The sequence below is a fragment of the Tremella mesenterica genome, assembly GCF_000271645.1.
Source record: "Tremella mesenterica DSM 1558 unplaced genomic scaffold TREMEscaffold_10, whole genome shotgun sequence".
Lineage (NCBI taxonomy): Eukaryota > Fungi > Basidiomycota > Tremellomycetes > Tremellales > Tremellaceae > Tremella > Tremella mesenterica.
Window position 1 is genome coordinate 996,300 of NW_006711234.1, and position 21,837 is coordinate 1,018,136.

At 44.8% G+C, this 21,837-nt stretch overlaps 8 protein-coding genes across 8 annotated transcripts in view; 5 read left to right on the plus strand and 3 right to left on the minus strand.

Moving 5' to 3' along the window:
- Positions 1-1,383, plus strand: part of TREMEDRAFT_33259 (uncharacterized protein) — a gene marked incomplete at both ends in the record, with an annotated part of 3,614 nt that extends 2,231 nt beyond the window's left edge. Inside the window, 3 exons of the mRNA XM_007006284.1 lie at positions 75-314; positions 686-779; positions 1,289-1,383. Of these exons, the coding sequence (XP_007006346.1) occupies positions 75-314; positions 686-779; positions 1,289-1,383 (429 nt within the window). The remainder of the gene's footprint in view (positions 1-74; positions 315-685; positions 780-1,288) is intronic.
- A 623-nt stretch (positions 1,384-2,006) lies between these two features.
- TREMEDRAFT_64343 (uncharacterized protein) lies at positions 2,007-6,224 on the minus strand (the record flags this gene model as incomplete). Its single annotated transcript, XM_007006519.1, has 3 exons — positions 2,007-2,099; positions 2,474-5,917; positions 6,141-6,224. 3 exons carry the CDS (start codon positions 6,222-6,224, stop codon positions 2,007-2,009), a joined length of 3,621 nt encoding a protein of 1,206 aa, XP_007006581.1.
- Positions 6,225-6,484: 260 nt separating this feature from the next.
- On the minus strand, positions 6,485-10,761 carry TREMEDRAFT_64344 (uncharacterized protein; the record flags this gene model as incomplete). The annotated part of the gene is made up of 16 exons (XM_007006520.1): positions 6,485-6,800; positions 6,839-7,024; positions 7,079-7,303; positions 7,342-7,497; positions 7,541-7,655; positions 8,095-8,097; positions 8,386-8,642; positions 8,689-8,832; positions 8,879-9,154; positions 9,200-9,358; positions 9,400-9,464; positions 9,736-9,790; positions 9,951-10,067; positions 10,116-10,388; positions 10,503-10,619; positions 10,658-10,761. 16 exons carry the CDS (start codon positions 10,759-10,761, stop codon positions 6,485-6,487), a joined length of 2,568 nt encoding a protein of 855 aa, XP_007006582.1.
- A 679-nt stretch (positions 10,762-11,440) lies between these two features.
- On the plus strand, positions 11,441-13,593 carry TREMEDRAFT_64345 (uncharacterized protein; the record flags this gene model as incomplete). Its single annotated transcript, XM_007006521.1, has 3 exons — positions 11,441-11,706; positions 12,006-12,202; positions 12,239-13,593. 3 exons carry the CDS (start codon positions 11,441-11,443, stop codon positions 13,591-13,593), a joined length of 1,818 nt encoding a protein of 605 aa, XP_007006583.1.
- Positions 13,594-14,511: 918 nt separating this feature from the next.
- On the plus strand, positions 14,512-16,527 carry TREMEDRAFT_64346 (uncharacterized protein; the record flags this gene model as incomplete). The annotated part of the gene is made up of 7 exons (XM_007006522.1): positions 14,512-14,896; positions 14,951-15,240; positions 15,308-15,376; positions 15,500-15,777; positions 16,184-16,209; positions 16,244-16,314; positions 16,411-16,527. 7 exons carry the CDS (start codon positions 14,512-14,514, stop codon positions 16,525-16,527), a joined length of 1,236 nt encoding a protein of 411 aa, XP_007006584.1.
- Positions 16,528-17,026: 499 nt separating this feature from the next.
- Positions 17,027-18,574, plus strand: TREMEDRAFT_64347 (uncharacterized protein; the record flags this gene model as incomplete). The annotated part of the gene is made up of 1 exon (XM_007006523.1): positions 17,027-18,574. One exon carries the CDS (start codon positions 17,027-17,029, stop codon positions 18,572-18,574), a length of 1,548 nt encoding a protein of 515 aa, XP_007006585.1.
- Positions 18,575-19,147: 573 nt separating this feature from the next.
- On the plus strand, positions 19,148-20,320 carry TREMEDRAFT_64348 (uncharacterized protein; the record flags this gene model as incomplete). The annotated part of the gene is made up of 2 exons (XM_007006524.1): positions 19,148-19,784; positions 19,812-20,320. The coding sequence occupies 2 exons, from the start codon at positions 19,148-19,150 to the stop codon at positions 20,318-20,320; spliced, it is 1,146 nt and encodes a 381-aa protein (XP_007006586.1).
- Positions 20,321-20,483: 163 nt separating this feature from the next.
- On the minus strand, positions 20,484-21,665 carry TREMEDRAFT_64349 (uncharacterized protein; the record flags this gene model as incomplete). Its single annotated transcript, XM_007006525.1, has 1 exon — positions 20,484-21,665. One exon carries the CDS (start codon positions 21,663-21,665, stop codon positions 20,484-20,486), a length of 1,182 nt encoding a protein of 393 aa, XP_007006587.1.
- Between the last annotated feature and the right edge of the window lie 172 nt (positions 21,666-21,837).

The window sequence follows — 21,837 nt, forward strand, 5'->3', positions numbered from 1 at the left end:
CCGATGACAGTCTCTGGCGATAAACGCTCAAATGCACATGATAAAGATGTTATGATCGCCCTCTGACAACATAGGACCCCACAACACATCTCATAACCGACATGGTATCATTTTATTCCCTCCCTTCGACAATCATGAAACATCCTAAACATAAATTACTCAATGCGGCATACATGTTTTATTATGCTAGCGATATCATTTTCTCCCCTGGTGGATCGGCGGATGATGCTCAGACTCATGAGGCTAGAGTTCAAGGGAAATTGGCGGAAAGATTGAATGAATTGGTACTTGATTTGATGGTGATTGCTCAGAAGGTGGGTTGGGTCGTCGTCATCTTTACCGACCTTACCACCATTATCACCCTTGCCATCCTTATCATCCCTGTCATCCTTGCCATCCTTACCATCCTTATCACTTCTTGTCACTCCTACCACCACCATCACCATTCTGGCTCGATGCCACCAAACCACTCATTACATTCTAGTAGTGCATATCCGTAACCAACTTTTGATCCTAGCCGCCATCTCTCCCCGGCCCCGAATCCCCATCCTTCATCTAGAATCCTACCTCACTTCGCTGAGGCAAGCATGTCAAGCTCGAGCGGCCGATCTCATGTAGCACCTATCGTGTGGTATTTCAGCTAGCCGAGACCGTTCCTGGAAAAGCCTCAATAGCTAACACTAAGGCCGGGTTTGACGTATTAAACGCCCTCACATTGTTAGATAACAACATGTTCCTTTCCGATCAAAAGTTTGGTGCGGGGGATGGTTTCTTAGTAAGTTTATCTCCAGTCACGTCTGAACATCAGTACTGATTTATAGAATTGTCAGTTTTCCCTCTCGTTTCTTTTCTTTTTCTTTTCGGTTTTTCCCCCCCCCCCCCCCCCCCCCCTCCTCTTTTTCCGTTTTCGACCTACACAGAAATGTCATGTTTGAACCTCATGACATTCCATCTTGTTTCTGAAGCTGTGTGAGGCTCAACGTCATTTCTCGATCATTCTTTGCCATACAAAGCCGCCCATCCCCCCTCTCCCAATCTCTCCACCGCCAATGATCAATGAAACTCTGGTTGAACATATTTCACTTTGTCCCTGGTATAATACCCAATCGAGACGTCATAAATTTGTGTTTTGTCCAGACTATGCCACCGGCTTGGGACGTGAATCTTCTTCATTTAGTCCCGAGTATAATACCGGCTTGGGACGTGACATCGACTTGCGGCGTAAAAGCTTCATAGCCATTTCTAGTTTTGACGCCGACTCAAAACGTGAAGTCATGCTGATTATCAGATTATCTATACAATTGGAATACCGCACCTATTGATGGAGGTGTTAAAGGATTATCAGGGAAACAAAGTTCAGGTGTAGGAGTGGTGATGCTTTAACCTACGACATGACATTTCATTTTGGATGATTATTGTTCATCCCATCATGACAATTCCTATGACCTTATGACTTTCCTCTTCCTCTTCCTCTTCCTCTTCACCTAACCTACTCCCTTGAGACAGTCAATGTGGATTCATCATTCGTTTGTGGGTGAACGATCAACAAGAGTCAAGAGAAACACGTAACATGCAACATGTGTACCCATTCATTCTGTCTTCGTAGCTCGACGTAAGTTATGATCATGCATATACTGTAACATCATTCTCGTAAGATAGAGCAGACAACAGATTCTCCCTACAATCTACATCTGAATGGCCTGGTGTGCTCTTCAGGCTTGAACCCCTCACACCAGACATCAGGGAACAACACCCCTCATCATCTTTGTATTTTCTCCACAGTCAAATCTAATTGATCATTCGGCGAGGAAAGAAAGCAAATATGTATCAGGAAATGCACCCTCTTCGTCGTATCCTTTTTCTCAATTTGACATGATCATCAAAAGAAGAGAGAAATCAGATATCAACAAACACACCCTCATCCTCTTGGGATTCTTCCGTAAGTTAAATCGATCTGATGATGAAAATAGTGAGAGTCCGAGAAGGAACAAAAAAAGGAGATGAGATTAAGATGGAAGTAAGAAAAGTATCAAAATGATCAGACCAGTAAGTTCGTATACTACTAATGAAGTATGATTCGATAAATGTGAACGTAATGTCTGAACGTCAGTCATAACCTTTCGTGATGATGACACCCCCAAGTCGTTTCATTCGTACAGAGTACGAGTACGCGTCCTGTGTCATGAAGGTCATACCGGATAGGAACTATCACCAAAAGTATTGAACTATCAATGTTATCCGTTCTCCCGGGGTATATGATACGTTCTTATTACTAAAACAGATTGAGGGACCAAGAGGTCAAATTGGGATATATTGATTCAGACATAATATACCAACCAAAGCTGGAAAGAACAGGGTTTTGAAGTGAGATATCAGATACCTACAAAGACCAAATGATAATCCGTTTCTGGTCAGACATACAAAGGATACAGTAGACATGTAGGGTAAGAAAAAGTATAAGGGATAAACTTACAGAAGGAAGATATGGTTTAAAAGGTAAATTCGTAAATATTTCTTCTTGTTTTCTTCGTTCATGTTTTCTCAGAGATTTTTCTTCCGACGATTGATCTTCTTGGTCGTTAACGTCCACACTGCGTTTTGTAATTTCCACACTCTTGGAATCGAGGGATTCTTCTTCGTTGTCCAAACCCTGATCTATCACTGTTTCCCCTGTATCAACTTTGTTTATGACTCTCAAATCCTTATCAACCAATGAAGGTTCTGAGGAAACAGGTTTGTCTTCTGATTGAACGAGTTGGTCCTCCTGATTCAGCTCGTCCTTCAGATTCAACTCGTCCTTCGGAGTCAACTCGTCCTTCGGATTCAATTCGTCCTCCTGATCCAGCTCGTCCTTACCATCAACATCCAAATCTATCTGGGAGAAACCTTCAGTAAAATAACCTTGGTCAGCCAAGAAGTTATCTCTTCCTTCCGAACCATGGTCCGAGTACAAAGACTCAGAATTCTCATAGACCGAGCCCGGAGATAATTGGGGTTGTTCGGGATAAGTATAATTAGAGGCAGGGTCAATATTGTTGTGAAGGTCATTAGAGTAAATTAGTTGATCTTGCAAGAAACCCTTATGGGCTGGCTCTTCGTTCAAGGGATCGTCTTGATATTGATCTTGTTCCCAATCGTTATTCTCGTATTGCTCTTTATCGTAAAGCTCTGCTTCATCACTCTCTTCATCTTGGAGTTCTGGCTCATCATCATCATCATGTACCTGTCTATTCTCTATCTGGTCGACCCAGATCTCACCGGACTCAGGGACGTGTTCTCGCTTATGGTGTTGAAACATAGACTGTCTGTCTTCCTCCGACAGGGACTCGAACCCCTGATTCTCTTCCTCTACCTGTCCTCCGTGAAAAGATGATGAATGTGGAGTTAGGCCGTGTACACCCCCTTCCTCCGTATTCCCATTCCCATCCCGCTTCGTTAAACTATCCTTCGTCATTTTTCTGTGATGCTTCGTCCAATTCGGATCTTCAATTATCTGAGGTTGGATAACCCGAACAATTCGGTCCGCGTTCAAATCCAAGTTCGAGAAACTAGGCGCTGGGGACGATTTGTCTTCCGTGACAGTCAATCTTGATGAATGATAGAAGGGAGGTTCTCCTCTGCCTATGTTCAATAACGAGGGAACCGACCCAACAGTTCGACCATGATCTTTCGCATATGTTGATGAGGGAGAATCAATACCAGATGTGTAAATTCGAGATCTAGGGGATTTTGGGGAATTCGGTGATGTTATAGAAGAAGTCGAAGTTGAGGAAGTAGGAGAACCAAATCGAGATAAATCGTAAGAAAAAGGATTATCACTTTGTGAACTCTTATCTGATAGAACATCCTCTTGATCTTGTCCAAATTTCATCTCTCCCTCACTTCTTCTGTAGAATGAAGATTGGTGATCAGTTGGACTTTTAACTCTTACCAACATATCCTCTTTATCCTCTCTTTGTCCTAATGTGATATTCTTTTCGTCCTGGCCATGTGGACTGCTTGGATCTTCGAGAGTCAAAGAAGGTTTGTGAGTAACGTCAATTTGAGATGAAGGATCATGAAGGGGATTGATAGTCAAGTAAAGACCACTTTTAGATGATGAGTCATTGTCTGGCATACTTTTAACACGTTTATCTCCCTGAGCTGATTGTGGGTGGAAGGGAAAGTCTGAGTGTGAGTGAAAAGCTTGGGTTGTACCGGCAGAGTCTTGGGGGTTGGTAGGGAGGGCAGAAGCAGATTCAGAGAGAGGTAATTGAACACCACGATCTAAATCGAGGATCATGAATACTTCTTCCTCTTCCTCATCTTCTTCCTTTTCCTCGGTTTTCTCCCTCTTCTCCTTTCCCTCCTCTGTGAGGCTATTGGGAGATGAGTCGGTGTCCTGTACTTGTACTTGGCCATGATTCATCAAGGGAAGCTGAACCGTTGGTGATGGTTCTTGCGCGGGAGTCGCGGTTCGATCGGGCACGGGGGAGAATTTGAGTGTTGACGGAGGAGTGGGAATAGCTATTGACCGTTTTTTTGGTGTTGAGTTTACCTCAAATTCGGTTTTGGGAGGACGGAAGTCAAGGTCAACCTCAAGAGGAAATTTCCTTGAAGAATCTGTTACAGAGCTGGCGCGATGTATGTTGACATTCTCTTGTGTCGTACCCAGAGACGAATCATGAGATTCTTGTTCAAAAACCGCAGGTGGGGGATCCGAATAATGACCCAAAGAGGTCGAACTACCCTCTGGACTCAAGGGATCCGAAGTGAGGTTTGGTGGTACGAACGAAAAATAATCTTCTCCATCTTCTTCCACCTCAACCAAAACGTCATTCTCCAGCGGAACATTGACGAGCTCCTCTTTCTGTCCATCTTGATCTTTGACGGTAAACGTATTAGAGGAAGAGGGATGTGGAGGTGTAAGTGATAAGTCTTCATATTCGCTGTCAATTGGTGGAGATGATATGGGTGAGAGAGCAGGCGGACGGAATGAAAAATACTCCTCTTCTACTACGTCTGACTGAGTTTCGGGTATTGGCTTCATATTCTCTTTCACTGGTTTCTCAAGTGGGATCACCGATGTGGAAGTATGATTGAAGGAAGGCGGGGGTTTTACATTTTTCGACTCGACGGGTGATAAGGGTGGTGAGTGGGCAATTGGTGATTTAAGATATATGTTGGATGCTCGAAGAGGAGAAGTAGGAGATGAAGAAGAAGTGGATTGATCGAGAAGATCTTGTAAGTCGAATGCACCTTCAGAATCAGAAGTTTCATCCTGTTCGTTACCTGATGATGACATCGATGACATTCCCCTATCCATCGCAGTGGTAGGTCGCTGAATTTTGAACTGTGTAACATCTCTTGAATGTCGGGCAATTTCCTTGGGAACTTGTTCTTTGGGTAAGCTATGTCGTTCCATCAGAGGTTGAAAAAGTTTGTCATTACTTTTTGGGGACGATTGAAGATTATCACGACTAGCCAGAGTTGGCAAGCTAGTTGAAAAAAGAGAATTCGACCATGATCCAAAAGTTCTCTTCTTCTCCGAGACCTCTTCACTCATAATCAACGCCGGTCCATCAATCCCTACCCTCTGTATTCTCGATATTTCGGGTTCATCCGGATTTCCAGACAAGGATTGTTTCACAGCTGCAACAGCTTTCAACCGATCGCCCAAACTTGCCTTCCTACTCGGTATAGACACCTTGGCAATGGGAGGTGAAGATATCGTGACAGGTTTGGGCCTCGTTTCAATCGGAGTAAAAACAACCCAATGTTGGATCGAATCTCCTCGTTTTATTTCTTTCAATTGAGCATATCGAGGGATATCGAATAACGTTTCTGATAGAGGTTGGATAATTCTGAGTATTCGATCGGGTTCCAAGGATGCAGTGGAGAGGTTGAGACTGTTTTCGAGTTGAGATATCGATATCGCCTAAATATCAGTATTGCAACTTCTTTCATCCCTTTCATCTTCACCTTCACATCTTCACGTATTGAGTGAACTAGGTTACAAGGTCAAAAGGTTAGGATGACAGGGCTTCAGTGGGTGATACACCGGAATGCCGTGATTGGGGGAAATCACAAGCAGGTTGTGGGCATAAGTAGAGGGAAAAGATCAAGAGAAAAAAGATGAAAAGTTGGAGACGGTGACGTACCGGAGCACCGAAGAGAAGACTGGGCGAAGGGTTGTTATCGATTATACACAATATTTCAGCTAAGATCTCACCGTCGCTGATCATGATTTCCAGAAATCATGCAAGGAAAAGTTAAATGTACTAATGGTAAGATGAGACGATGGCGATGGATGAGACATCAAGTATGGAGAGAGCTCCTTTGAAGGGATCATGAAAGGATGTCTATTGAGCAAACAGTCTCTTTGAGTGAGCAACTGGGGAAACTTCTCTCTGGTATATAAGTCACTATAACGCAAGTTAGTAGGCCAATCAGAGGATCAGGTCAGTGAGAAGGCATCAGTAAGTAATGCAGACAAAGTATGTGCCTACTCAGTATTGGAAATCATAATCTCAAATGGCCCCGCATTTCCTGATGCTGGGATGGGTTTCGGACAAACTATTCTTGCTCCAGCGACGATCACCTCTGGAGGTCTATCACCAGACATTGCACTATCAGGTCTAGTGTAATCTGGAGTTCCAACTGAGCTGACAGATCGACTTCCATTGCTCGTACTGAGTTCAGGCACAGAGTATTCGGGGAATTTGAATGTGCTCATCCGCTGATAGTCTCGATTTGCATGAGCTGCTGCAAGCACATCAGCTCGTAGTTGAGTAAAACTGTCAATTTCTCTCGAGTTTTCACTGTAAATGAGCCAGTGAATTCGGACAAAATGACTCACCCAAAGTCCCATTTCGCAAGCATGATGGTCTCGGTTGCATCTGGGAGGCTCCTGTCACAGTCCGGGGAATTAAGTAACTCCAGAGCATCAATGGTATTGCACTGGGCCTTGTGAATGGCGGAATGCACTGACATCTTGTCATTTCCATCCTTGGTCCAGATGGTCATGTCACACATCAGTATCGCTCTGAAAGTCAAGCAAAAGTATCCCGTACGATCACATGAAACACGATAAACTTACGCCTTCAGATTCCCATCTTCCCCCAAGAAAAACACATCCTGAGAGATTTCTTGACTGGCTTCCAAGATCCAGCTTACAGATTGGGGCATGTTTTGGCGGGGTTCTGCTGAGAAGTGAATTTCGAATGCTTTAGCGGCGATAATTGACCCAGTTTTGTGATCTGGCATAGCATACCAACTAGGATCATCAATCAGAGGAATCACACGCTTTGTGGTCTCGTGCAATCTGCTAGTCAGTTGTATGGCTTGACAGTACGGACTGACTGTGAGATATCCAAATTAAAGCGAGCGGCCGCGTAGGTCCCAGCGGTTACCAAGTACTTGGCCAATCGTCTGACAATTTCGTAGGGAGTCCACTCATTACCTTCTGGAGAAGTGGGATTTATTTCTGAAATCCTCAGAGCTTGGTCATAAAGATTTCTACCATGAGTATTCATTCGTGTTTGAGATAATGAGAACTTACGATACCACAGAGACACCCCCAAAAATGGTTGATAGCCATCCAAGATCAACTGGCAACCGTCGTTCTTCCTTCACTTCCAACTTTGAGAACTTCTCGTTGAACGATGAGTCCGGATCTGACATTAGAGGTGTTGTTGTGGGAGAAAATGATAATAGTAGGATGCGGATGTCCGAGTTCGAGGTAATATACGTCTCGCCACTCCAGGCGGAGCCCGAATTGGAAGGCTAGCTTGGAGAGACGGAGTGTCAAAGATGGCGCGGAGCACCCTCTGCCCCTCGGCCAGGCGAGGAAGGGAGAGAAGTTTGAGGAAAGGATAGACCGAGGCCGTGGGAATTGATGAGGTCATAAGTGTCAAAAGTATGATGAAAATGTGGAGGTTGCTCTCCATTCACTCCCGCTGTCGACTATTATCGAGTGGAGGTTTGTAAGGAAGTGGTGAGGTCCGAAATCATTCCGTTCATACTCTTGTTTTCGATGCCCGGTAGGGGACTATAGTTTGTCTAGTCGTTCTGAGGTCAACGTCCGTCCTTTTACCGCTACACATATAAACTCACTATCTGTGATCATGAGTTTCAGACGATGTGGAAGGGACGTTGAACGTACGGTAGGAGTGGGAAGTAGATGGAAAGAGAAGGCTAATTTTGACAACGCTCGTTGGTGATGTTGATGTGGAAGAAAGGAAGGGTCCCCAAATCAACATCTTGACGACGAGATTGGACGAAAGTGATTAGCGGGGTGAGTCAGAAGACAAAGTCGTGTATAAGGGTAAGCAAAGAGAACATGAAAGCTGATTCATCACCGTCCTAAGTATCACATGAACCAATCAATAGTCTCCCCATTCTTACATGGAGACAAATCCGGCCCATTCATACGTGAAGTAATCCTAGTGGATTCCCATTGGGCTGACAGGTAGGCGGGGTTGACAGAGGTAGGAGAAGATTGTGGGCCGTTTACACCGCCGTCTGAAGAGGGCGCCTTCACGATGACCTCAGGTAGTGGAATAGCTTTCCTCTCCCTCAACAACGCGTAGGCGCCGATCATAGAAGGTGATTCAGCTACAGCATGGACGAGTTCGCATAGATCCAACAACGTAGAAGCCTCACTCCAAGTCAGCTTTGCCAAACCAGGCTTTTAACTTTTTAACTCACATGCAACACACTGACTCCCGTAGACTCGAGAAACAATCCAAGCAATTCAGTGTCATCGTCCTCGTATAGTCGAATGCGTCGGAGAATACACCCGTTCGAATACTGGTAGATGGTGAGAAAGCTGTATAACTCAAAAGCATCGTTCTGAACTCAGCGGAAGATTACATGTGAGAGATCTGAAGTTACTTACGCTCGCGCATGATTATCAAATTTGCTCTCAACTTGTCTCAAAATCGGATGTTTACTGATATCGTCGATCGATTGAAAAATCGCTTCGGCCTGTCTTACCGTTTCATCATTCGATATACCTTCCGCCAGATGAGAGTCCAAAAGAACACGAAACGAAAGTACCAGATTATTCCCCTTGATTTCCACGTCTGTCGATTTCAGTCTGGGCCAGGTGTTATCCGTGTCTATCAATTGCCGTTCTACCGTCTTCATGAGCTGGGTGCTTCTTCTAAACAAGCTGTATATCAACGTTAACAACGGGGAAAGCAAAGTTTGGACTCACGTCTTTTTGTCCATTCCTTCTTGAAGCACAACATAAATCATCGAAGTCATGACCCGCATGAGAACCTCAAGTACAGCTTTCTCTTGTAAGTTTGGACTCATGGTTTCCCCTCGTGACGACCGAGCCCTAGCCAAAGACAGTCCTCTTGTCCATATTTCACTAGCTTCAGCTCTGTAGCTTCTCTTGTGGGCGATACTCACCTCTCCACACCCTGATCGGATATCAAAGCAGTCATTTCTTTTCGAAGTGACGATTTTTTCTTGGTCTTGGTTGAGTCAATAGTGGTCATAGTAGCACTACGGCAGGTTTTACGAGGTGGTTCGGTTGTGTGGTGATTATCCAAATGATACATCCATGAGGGAGATATATCAAGTTGGCTAAACTTTCTCACGTTCTTTTTGACCCTCTTTTCATCCACTCGACTTTGAGAGTCCGATTGGACACTCCATCCTGATCGAGAAGGATGGGGTCGGGGTCTCAAGCGACAAAGAGAATCTTCATGTGGAAGGTTCGAGAGTGAGAGGGTTGTTACTCACAACTGTGACATTAGAGCTAGAGGCGGAGACCCGATATATTTCCACTAGGCAGTCGCTCAAAGAGCAGTTCGAAAAAAGTACCGGTCGTGGGAGAAGTTTTGGGGTATAGAGCTGTACAAGGACTTCAAAGGGACCTGTTCCGTGATGACGAGACTGACGGTGAGTACTTTCATGCAAAGTGGCGGCGATCAAACCCAGGTTGAGGGGGTACTTACCGGGCTTTTGAAGATTGCGCGAGGTCTTCCAGAACATTCAAGATTTGTACACACAGGTCCTCAGGTGTGGCATTGACAACGTGTATGTAGGGTAACGACCTGTGCAGCAATGCCATCCTGTCATCAGTGTAAGATATCCTCAAAACCTACCTACCAAAAACTTACGCGCCCGCCTGACTCTCAAGAGCGCTTTCGTGATTTGGGATATGGCGGTGTCCTGCAATCTTAGTAGTGGCACTAAGCAGAGAATTGGCCGCCGAAAGGAGACCGTCCCACCCGATCTTGGATGAGCCATCATCCGCGAGTGCAAGCAGCGAGGGACGCAGATCGTTTGCAGAAACATTAGTATAATTGTTCGAGAGGCATGGCCAGTTCGAGCTTTTGTCATAGTTTCCCCCTTCCTCTTGCTTGAGAACCTTTGTCATCTGGGCTTCGACCCTGTGAAGTCAGCTCCAGAAGAAAATGGAAGACTTAGTACTGAACGGACTGTTGGTGATTCATTCCTCTGATAAGTTGAGCATACACCGCAGAAGCTAGCGCTCGAGTGAGAACTTGAGACGCGGCGGACCTTTGCGCTCAGCTTCTGAAACAGTCTTCTTGCGCCGAGCTCCCAAGCTGACCGAGAACCTTAGATCTTGTGCCAGTGCCATTGCCCTGTCCCATAGTTGTCTATTTTCAGCTCAGGTCTTCCCTTCAAATGACTTTACTCACACTCTGATGATGAATAGTCACCCCATTCTTCTGTGTAAGCAAAAAACTCGTCGCGTAGCTGCGCCTCCAATGTCGGTTTCGTGGTTTCCGTAGATGCCATGGTGTTTTACTCTCCCTTGACCTATTGGTGACAGAACAGATTTGATGAGAGAAAAGTACCGCTTACCTCAGCACCCAGTATATAGTCCACAGTATCCCTCGGTCATCACTCGGAGTTCTGCTTCATCCGAGACCGATTGAACAACCCATCTCTGAGTTTCTCACGTTTGAAGAGCAGTGAGCTGGGGGCTGGGAGGATGTCGCGGATTGGTCTAGCAAAGCCCGAGATCGTTGAACCCTTCACACCGACCATTTGACGTTGACATAGGTGTAAGGACAGAGGTGGCCAGGATCTGAGACTACACAGCCCATATCGTAGCTTCCAACCCTGTGTACGCTGTTGTTAGCGAGTGAGAAAAACAGAGGTCAAAGTCCAAGCCGCTCCCTTCTTCTTCATGCTGTGTGAGGGAGAGTCGAGACTTCAGCGATACGGCGATGACGTCTTTGTTTAGCTCTGAGGTCATTGCCTACCCTTGCTGATAAATGCGACTCGATAGCATCGGGAGACGGACGAAAGGGCAATCGAGGGGGCGGTTAGATAGGCAGCGGTCGGCCGAAGGATCTGTGAGAAAGCAAGACAGATTTCGAGTATAGTAATTTCCCAGGCTACGTGAGTGAGCCTTTACTCGACAGTGAACCGACCGCAAGAGATCCATGGCGCTGTAGGAGAGAGACAAGATATGTATGGATGGACCCCGAAAAGGAGAGGGATAGAGGGAGAGGGAAGATTTCCCCGCGGGGTTTCTCGGCCTGGTGGCTTCGGTCTCGGTGTGGCGGTGCCACCGGGGTGGAAATCTGCCACTTTCATCGCCGAACGCACGGAACAGCGTGACCAATGTTCACCCTTCCGGCTTGATCCTTCCCCCCGTGTTTCGTCCACAAGTAGTTCACCCCGCATCTCAAATTCTCTCGAGGAAAGCCTAATTCTCCCAATCTGGCTGGTTAAGTGAGGACCCGTGGGAAGGGAAGCAAGCAGTGTAGAGGGAAGTGAAATTGTTTGCTGAATGCTGAGCCTTAATCCCTTCCCTTCATGTCAACTTTCCCATTGGAGTTAAGATAGTGTGGAGGTTTTGAAAGGGGTGAGAAGCTCAAAAGGTCTCTGGATGGATGACTTGCTTCTCTTCTTAATAATTGTCTCTTCATCTGTGTTTTGATACTTTCATCGTTCACTCTCTTCTCAAAGATACTGTCCTTGGCATTCAGAGGAGACATGGGAACACACAACAAGCAACAGCTGACGTTGAGACGAGCCACAGAACCTCCAGGGGATTCTCCAGGGAGTTCCACTCTCAGAGCACCGACTGTAAATGATGTTCTTGATGCTTTTCTACCCCAAGATAAGTCAGAGCGCGTCCTTCTGCATAGCTTCGCATCCGCGGTCCGTGAAGGGTACTTGAGGTCAATTGTTCATCTTCCAGAAGGGCTAAATTCTCACGGATTTGGTGAGTCAGCAGCACTTATTCGCTCTCATTTGCTAGGGTATGGTCCTTCTGAACGCTACACAGAGCTAGACACCTGGAAGAGCACCTTGGCACCAGAAGCAATCATCATTATCCCTCGGGACACAAGTGTTGATGACCCCCCTCAGCAATCACCTTCCAGTAGTAAAGAAGAGGTTTCACTTGGAAAAATTAGAGTAGTATATGAAGTTGACAGAGGAAGTACATTACGGTTCAGGGTGGAGAGAAAAGAGAAACCCACTGGGATCCGACTGCTAGATTATTATCATTTATCTCAAGAAGCTCAAGAGCCAGAGATAAGGGAGGCTGCCATACGAATAGTACAACGGACAAGTTCCGCGTGTGACAAAATCAAGTCTGACAACAAGGACAAGACCAGATGGGAGACTCTACATTCTACCGGTTGGAAGCCCACTGGTGCAGGTCGGATGAAGTTTGATCATGACCCTCTCAATGGAAGGACTACAATATCCATGAGCAATGAGTTCAGTCTAACATTTCAAGAAAGCAGAGCGGCTGATGGAAAAACACAACATGTGGTCACTCTTTCCCATCAAGGCACTAAAACGGATCATCTGAAAGTCTTGACAAGCGGTCAGTACCAGTCTATACAGCGAAGGGAGCAGAATGGAAGTTGGCTACAATGGAGGACTGATGGTGAGAGGACTGATCTACGTGTTGCAAAACAGTCAAAAGCGTCAAATGATAGGAAACTCGCAACAGAAGTCACAAAAGACGCTGATAGCAAAGCAGACATACAAGGAAAGTCTGTTGGTGAGAACACAGTCACAGACAAGTATGGCAGTGATAATGAAACAAGAGTAGAGCATGAAGAGGCCAAGATTCCAATGACCATTCCGCTCATGCTCCAAATTCCTGAATGCTGGCGACAAGAATGTCTTGATGGTCCCCCCATCGTCACGTTCGACGATCTGCCTGAGAATCCCGATGAGAGTCAACAGAAGTTCTGGCCAACGCAGTCAAGCACCCCTGTCAGAAGTTTCAGCTTGGACTCACGCCCTGTGACCCAGCGACACCCTGTCAGAGCTGGTGGTTTGAACGTATTCAAAAATGGATCGGTGAGCCAAGCCAGACGATCCAATTCTCATCGAGCAGAAACATTGCTTGGAGGGACACGTCGTACCTCTCATTCAAGGCAAGGAGACGCTCAGGAATCAGCTGATGTCGCGAGGGGACCGGAGATTATGGATCGAGATCAGCACTCCTCATCTCCTACTCACGACTTAGACCTACCCAGTTCTACTCTGACGGCTGCGCAGTCCCCTGACATTAATCAGCATGAGCAGGACAAGCAGGACGAGCGTGATCAGCAGAGTGGGCTGCACAGTAGCACAGAAACCATTAGACAGTAATAGATCACTGGCGATCAGGAGAGGTGAATGTGGACAAAGTGGGATATTTTCCAGACGTGTGGATTTCACCAAAAATACAGTAGTGGATCATTGTGCATACTGTACATATTGTATTTGTACCCGTAGCTACATTTATACTTGCATATTGCACTGACTTGATTCCCAATGCAATTTATACCAAGGATGATCATAGGTGCCAGACTGGGAAGGGGGGGATCTAGTTCAACTTGGTGATGAACCAGAGTAGAAAATGCCGACATTTGGAGAGATGGTACTCAACTGGAACTTGTCACTACTTAATATGTGGGAAGGGAGAAAAACAAGCGCGTTTTGTTCGGATTGGGAATCGTCAAAGTGACGATGCATCTACCCTGATCTCTATCAGATACCCTTCAGGACACATGTCAACATCAACGGAGGAAGAAAATGGCAGCGGATCTGATGGTGACAAGCTGAAGGTTTCGGTACCGCTTTGAAGGGTCATGGCTCACAGCCGAGACACTTCGAAGTGGCACGTCTTCCATCCGTGACGTAACAGAGAAGTTGGAATAACTTCATCAGGAATATATAACATGTAGAATTCGACCATCTAGAGACCACTTCTCGGGTTCTCCTTCAAATCCTTCACTCCCTTCGGATTCAAAGTCCAGGATGTCCGATCAGGACGGACACACAGGTATGACGAGCCTGAGAAAGCTACGTTAGCAAATTCTCATGCTTCTCACTCCATTCAATTTGCTTCCCCATTGGGGACCGTGCGCCATGACTGCTGAGAGTCAAATTCAGAGGATAACCTTTCAATAGAAAGAAAAACTCAGATAAACATCTTTTGACAAGCATAAAACCCTCTTCCTCAATATCATTTCTCATTTCTCATTTCTCATTTCTCATTTCACAACTCACATCTCTCGTCTTAGCATGACATCAAGCATCAAAGCCAAGAACGCCTCCATGTCCAACTCTACTCTGGGGTCCACCTTCTCCAATGCATCATTGGATCTGGAATTTTTAGAATCTAGCATTTGGCTTTTTATACCTCAAATACCTCAAGATGACCAAGAGGCGGATGCTCTGGCGAAGTTTCGTAGCGCTTGTTTAGGGGAAGAACTACAACCTTCAATTGCCAGGTTACCGGATACTCTTCAGATCTACGTGCCCGAAGCCGAAGATTTGATTGATACAGTCAGTAAGATGATGAAATTTCCATGTATCATCAACTCCGGGGAAGAATTCAGTAGTCGCATCAGGACATACCTTGCCGAAGCTGGAATTGATACGTCCGAAGGTGATCCACAAGGCAGGGGTACGTCGACGCCCTTGTCCGGGAATACTGAATGCTACACAACTACACACGGAGACTTAATTTTATCTATAACGGGAACTGGAGATAATTGTTTTTCTCTTCACTTATGCAAAGGGGAACAAATCTTACTGCAATATCAACGTCTTATGAAAGGGGGTCAAAAAGAACTTCAGGACTTGTCAGCTAGGATAAGTGTAACTCATATATTTGATCAAACAGCTGCAAAAGAGGTCACTTCCACTCAGAATCCAGAATCAACTGCAAAACCTTCTCATCCATCAGAGGATACTCAGTTGATTTCAAAACAAAAGCAACCTCCTTTGGAAATTGTCCAAGATCATATGGTTAATGGGTGGCAGAAAGGGACCATTCAAGGAGTAACAAAAAGGACAAAAAGCACACAACTTTAAGTATGTACCGGAAGCAGGCCAAACACAGATATTGTCACCCGAATCAAGATTACAAATTTCATCAATTGATGTAAGTGAAGATATAAGAGTCCTTTCAATTCTAAATGAGTGTCATGCGTCTCTACTGAATTGTTACTTAGAGTCTGGACAATTTACATTTGTGAGAAGGGAAGAAAACGGAGATATTATTCAGTTAAAACATTCTCCACAAGAAGACAAGGTGTGTCTTCAACGGGAAGGAGTACTTGAGAAGACTAAATTGAGTTCGGTGAAAATGTTGTATGGAATACCTGATTCCTGGTATGAAGAAGCAGAACCTATCCCTCTTGATCTCAATCTCCAAATTGATGAAACGTCAAGCAGCGTGTCACTCAACGATGCAGCAGGATCATTGGTTGAAGAAACTTCAGGGACAGTCTCTTCACCACCTACTGAAGAAACTGTTGATGAAGAAACAGATGATAAAGAAGGGTCAGTTGGGTCAAATGACACGGTACTTCCCAACTGATCACCCCAATGGAAGCTCGGTATACCTGTCAGGACCATATTGGAGGAATCGATTAAGCTACGCGCGTTGAAACTCTTCTCCTCGTTCGTTCTTTCATGTCTTTATGCATTACTATATCTTTCGATTTCAACTGACCAGACGTTGTAGATAGCGGGAGTCGCTTGTGCGCTCGCTGTAGATGGTGATGTAGGGAAGAAACCTATTGATGTACATAGAAGATTTAATAGATCTAAAAGGTTATTGAGTTCAAGAGGATAAAGATAATGCTAAAGAACGCAAAATACTTTTGATAAGGGGACTATGGAAATGGACTGCTTCTCTATTGGGGTCGGTGATCGGAGTCATACAGATCTGACAGAATGAAGGCAGAAATGGATATGAGGAAGAAGCGCAAAGTAAAACAGATAGATGAGGGACACTGACTTCTAGGAAAACTACCGGGTGATGTGGGGGAACAAAATAGGGGTGGTAGGAGAGCAGAAAAGAGTGGAAAAGATACAGTAGGTACCAGTAATCCTATCAATACCCTGTAAGAGATTCCGGAGGTTACAACCCATTGGGCTCTGTACAATTGAACTCTCTTGATACATGTGTAGATTCTTTCGGTTCCAATATTGACGATATCCCGTGAGCTCAATGATCAATATCTGGGCGTACCTTCGAGACTTCCAGCGGATGATCCTCGCTTGATCCCTTCTCTCCAACGGCGTTGACCTCCTATTCAGGGATAAGGAGGGGTGTACTCCATAAAACTCCACCTCTAAATTTTGGGTATCTCTGAGTCGGGGATAAGGACCATCTTTAGATAGCCTTGCCTTCATGAAGAGCTTACGACTTTCCTTCTCACCACATCGCCTTCCCCCCATACCGACGGGAGAGTTTTCCGCGCGGACGACGTGGTCTCAGCTTCGTGCGATTTTGTAACGGGTCTGCCTGATGGGAAATTAGCTGCGTAGTCCAAAGGCAACTTATCAATCCATGGGAAGAACGTTCACGGTTCACGACCTGCTCCGTTCATCTCGAGTTTCCCATGGAGATCCGGGCGCGCGGGCCAATGGGCGGGTCGGCCCGTCAAAATCAGAGGTTTTCTTCCTTTCTAAGAATTTTTCCATAGATTTCCCTTCAAAAGTAATATAAACCCTTCTCATGTTTACATTTCTCTCACCTATCCTACCTCTATTTCTACCGAATTGACCGTTTTGCTTTATCAATATGGTATCTCCACGAAGCGTGTCTCATTCTCATGAGTTCCCCTACGATCCGACTGGAGTCGAAAGCCTGAAATGGCTCTCTTCGATTCTCCATATTCTGGTACCCGACGATCTCCTTGCTCCGAGCCTGCGTGATAGTTTCATTACTGCATGTACGAATGGCAAGGCAATACCTGACATACAAAGACTCCCCAAAAATCTATGTACTCATCTCCCCCCGTCAGGTTGGCTTATGTCAAGGCTTGTCGAGTGTGTGATGCAGGATGCGACGCTCTCTTGTTTGAGTGAGAGGTTCAAGACGCTTGTCAATGAGATCATACCAGCAGCCGAAGTCTCAAACTTGGAAAGCTTTGGTCACGCACACAAGTCGGACTCTGAGAGTGAATGTCAAGGCAAAATAGTACAATTCAAGACACACGCCCTGAGGATAGAAGAGGTGAAAGGGAGTTGTTCCATGAAACTTCATGATGGACCGGACTTTCTGCTTCATTTCCAACGTTTATTTCCAGGTACTCAGGAACTCATTTCAGGGAATGAAGCCATGGTGAATATTATACAAACTTTTGCAGTTGAACCATCCCAAATAGGGAGTAAGACACATCCTCAGTCTGAGTACACACCTTCACCCAAACAGACCGCCTTGAACAATAGGTTTTACCTTCCAGTAGTTCAAGCTGTAAGGTCAACCGAGAAGGCATCCAGTCAATCTGATCGATCATCCTCTTCACTTCACATACCTCCACCGGTGATTCAAGAGAATGAGCAGGTTTCCAGAGATTGGGAAGCCGCACCAAGTATGGGATCCATTCTAAATCCTGATGGCAATCGAACACATTTCCGTTTTAATCCAATAGACGGAAGTGGTTCAGTCTGGGGAGATGGTGATCAATTGTATCTGTCCATTGGTAATCTGGCTGAGGAGGAGACTGGATGGTCGGTGCAACTTGCAAGTTGTGCAACCCGTGTTCCACATTTGATGTTTTACTTGAACTCTGAGATACAACAGATAACACTGTTGAGAAGAGAAGAAGACAATGATTGGCTCATTTTTCACAAAGTTGGGGACAAACCGAGCATCATTTGCCTCGTTAATACTCAAGGACAAGTAGTGGAAAGTTTTGAAAAGCTGGAAGATCTGTCACCAATTGGAAAGATTCCTTCCAGCTGGAATTCTAAAACGTTTGACTATCCCCCAGCACATATTTGGAAAGATAGGGTAGACAACCCCATCTTATCTCAAGCACCCGTCAAAGTTACTTCATCTTGGCAGGTTATATCCGAAGACGTGAATAGCCTAAATCGTTTGCAGCAGCTGTCTAATATTTTCGAGGAATCACCGGGGTCCATGGATAGTGCAAGTCTGGATAATTCACCCTTTGAACAGACTGCCAGTATGCCTGCCACACCTGATACTTCCAATCTCTCCCTTGGGCCTCTCTCTTTGAAGTCTGCCAACGAATCCAAACTGAGAGAGCTAGACCTACCACTTTTGAGCTCATTTGGCACCCCAGATGGTGTAAGCGAACCAGATATGTACATACAGTGCTGAAGTAATCCGCCCATCACTCTCACATATTTAGTATATACTGTCATGACCTCAGGAGCTCATAAGTAGAGGGAGTAGGATCATGCATCTTGATTATATTACTCAGCTCTATACTTCTTCGTCTCTCACACTTAACCATGAACCTGAGACGAACAAGGAGCCAAGTTTGACATAAAGGTGAAGATTGGTACTCATGGTTGACTCATCACGATTGATCATGTTGGTTGACGGCTATGAATGATCATCATTGGACCATACATCACATACTGTAGTCCTCATTGAATAAATCACATAATCAATGGCAACAATACAATGATTTGGTAACAAAGGGAAAAATCTGTGATCTATGTGATAGCCATGCCGTTCCATTCAGGATGTTCTTACCATTTGGGGTCCGTGCGCGGGACCACGGCGGATTTTCAATCCGTAAGAGAGAACAGTCTCTAAGGAGGGTTGAAAGGTTCTAGACTGGGTGCTTGTACTAAGCTCAGAAGATTACTATAATAAAATGAGCAGGATGGAAGATCTTCTTTCTCTCACATTAGTAGTTTCATTCCGATCGTCTTGCAATCCATCATGTCAGACATTACATCAGCTCCTGTTCCCGAAGACACTGCAAATGATAGTGCTACACGGTTTAAAACCCTCTTGGACGCTATTGTGGTGTGTTTCCTACCTAACGACGATAAGTTTCCTGAAGTTCTTGAGGATCTGTATGAGTTGTGTATGATAGGATCCAAACAACCTTACATTCCAGAACTTCCTGATGATCTCACTGCCAACTTTCCCCAAGCCAAATCTATAGCTCGACTGATTGAGGCGAATATGGAAGAACCAACTATCATTTGTTCCACTTATAACTTCAACAGCATCTCTGAAGAAGATCCACCCGATTCCCATGTGATCTCTCAGGAAAACGACTCTACTGTCACTGGCTCTATGCTGTCAGAGGAGGAATTGAGACATGAGGTGAATCAAGGAGAATTGATCTTGGTTGTGGAAGAGAATGAGAAGGATAAGTTTTGCAGTATGTTTGAAAATGACTCTGGAACCTTACTTCAGGGTATTCAAGTAGGACCTCTGGACCCAATAGCAGTCATCAACATAAAAGAGGCCGCTGCAGACTTGTTTACAGTCACAAACTCTTCTCGGAATCAACAGTCACTTCCTGAGGAGGTTGAATCTCAACAAGATACATACCAGTCTTCAGATGGTGAGTGGAAAGAAGGTATTATTGAAGGTATTATATTTCCTTCTGGACAGAAACCACGCAGTTTTAAACATGATCCAAGTAAAGGATGGACATTGATTTGGACAAAAGATTCTCCCTTTTGTATCTTTACGATGGAAGGGAATGAGAAGGAAATGAGATCCGTAACACTTTTCATGACCACGACTTGGACATCTCAGTTTCATTGTCGGCATGATCCCAAGAAACGAGCATTCTACATTGGGCGAAGAGATACAAATTGGACTTATGTTCAATTTGACCATGATGCAGAAGGAGATTCTGTGCACATCCGGAGTGGATCAGATCTCGAAGAGGTGGATCTGGAGGATGTGAAAGAGATGAAAGAGATACCTGATTCTTGGATTCGTTCGAGGTTTCCTCTACCTGCTGATATCCGACGTTTACCCGACAAGGGTACAGGAGACAGCCAATCTAACACTGAAGGGTCTGAAGATTCAGAGTTTGAATCGGATTCATCGGATGCTACCGTCGTTCCGAGATCAGGACGGGATAATTAAGTAACGGGGGGAAGACTTTGAGGCTAGCGACTTGAAAGAGTCATCATTATGTATGCTCTATGAAAGAGATGATAGGTTGACCATACAAATTCGAGCTGCATGATCCAGAAGCGTAGATTATATACAAGTTTTATCATCATCTCCTTCATTCGTTTCTTCATGTTCAATCTTCCTCGTCCGTGGAAAGATATCTTCTCAATTCCCAACTTAAAACCCTAACTTGATCCCAAGTTTCCGACGAAGTCCATTTATCTTCTTTCCAATTATCGATCACTCCACCTCTTTTCCATCCTTCTCCTCCTACCATATCGTTCAAAACTAACATTTCCAAATCTTCCATACTTATCAATCCCATTTCTTGTTTCTTGACACCTGTTCTTCCTAACCAATTCTCATTCCCATTCCCTAAACCCTTCCCCTCTCGTTCTCTTTCTTCTTTCTCCATCTCCTCCTCTTCCTCATGATCCCAATTACTCTCCTTCACACGGAATTGATATCCCTTGATATATTCCCCCAAAGTGATCGCCTTCAACTTCAAACGATGAGATCTCTCAGCACCTCTCTCGAGCCAAGGACGTATCACAAACTCTACTTCTTTCCCTTCTCCTAAATTCTTACTCCATCGACGTAACATTTTCAACAAAAGACTTCCAGGTTGATGATATCTAGTATCTAACATATAAACCGATTTCTCGCATCCCGAGGGAAAGTCACGATGGTCTAAATGACAAGCTGAAGAATGAATGACAGAATTATGATAGATAATTCTCTTCGCTGTTAAATGACGGAAAATACAGGATAATCCAAGAGGACATAAATGATTATGAGTGAAAATGAAAGTTCCACCGGGAGGAAGAACAAAATGGAGTGTGTCGAGATTTAGAACATTGGGTAGATAAGATAAAGTCGAACATAGTGTCGTAGGATGTGAAGAGATGATAAGTGTACGAATATTTGTTAAATCTTCTAAAGTTGTGAAGATATCTTTGGAATCATATGTTCTTTTAAGTTTATCTAATTCGGAGAATGGCTCGGATATCAACTTTGGTTCGGCTGAGATGGTATCGATGGAATAAACGGATTTGTTTTCTATCGACGTGAAAGGTTGTGGGAAATTGGATTTTTGAATGAGTGGAGAAATAGGTGTCATTGGGACATCTTGTGATACTTTTTCGAATGTTTTTGTAGTTGTTGGAGTCCAATCCATTTCTTCTAATACGGAAGAAATGTTTTTACCATGATGTGGGAATCCTGAGCCGACATTTGGGGATATAGGTGTTAAGAGACCATTGGTATCGTACGCCCGAACCATGTCGAGGTGTGGTTTAGTGATGATTCCAGGCATTTTCTTTTGAGCTTGAAAGTGAGGTTATAAACGATCCGAGTAATTTAAATTTCCACGAGAGTTGTATGAGGTATTCGTTGAAGACAAAGATCTGAACCGTGTCTGTTTAGTGGTCGAGGGAGGGGGAGGGGTACTTTAATATTTATGTCGTTGGTGGATGGATATATCGAAC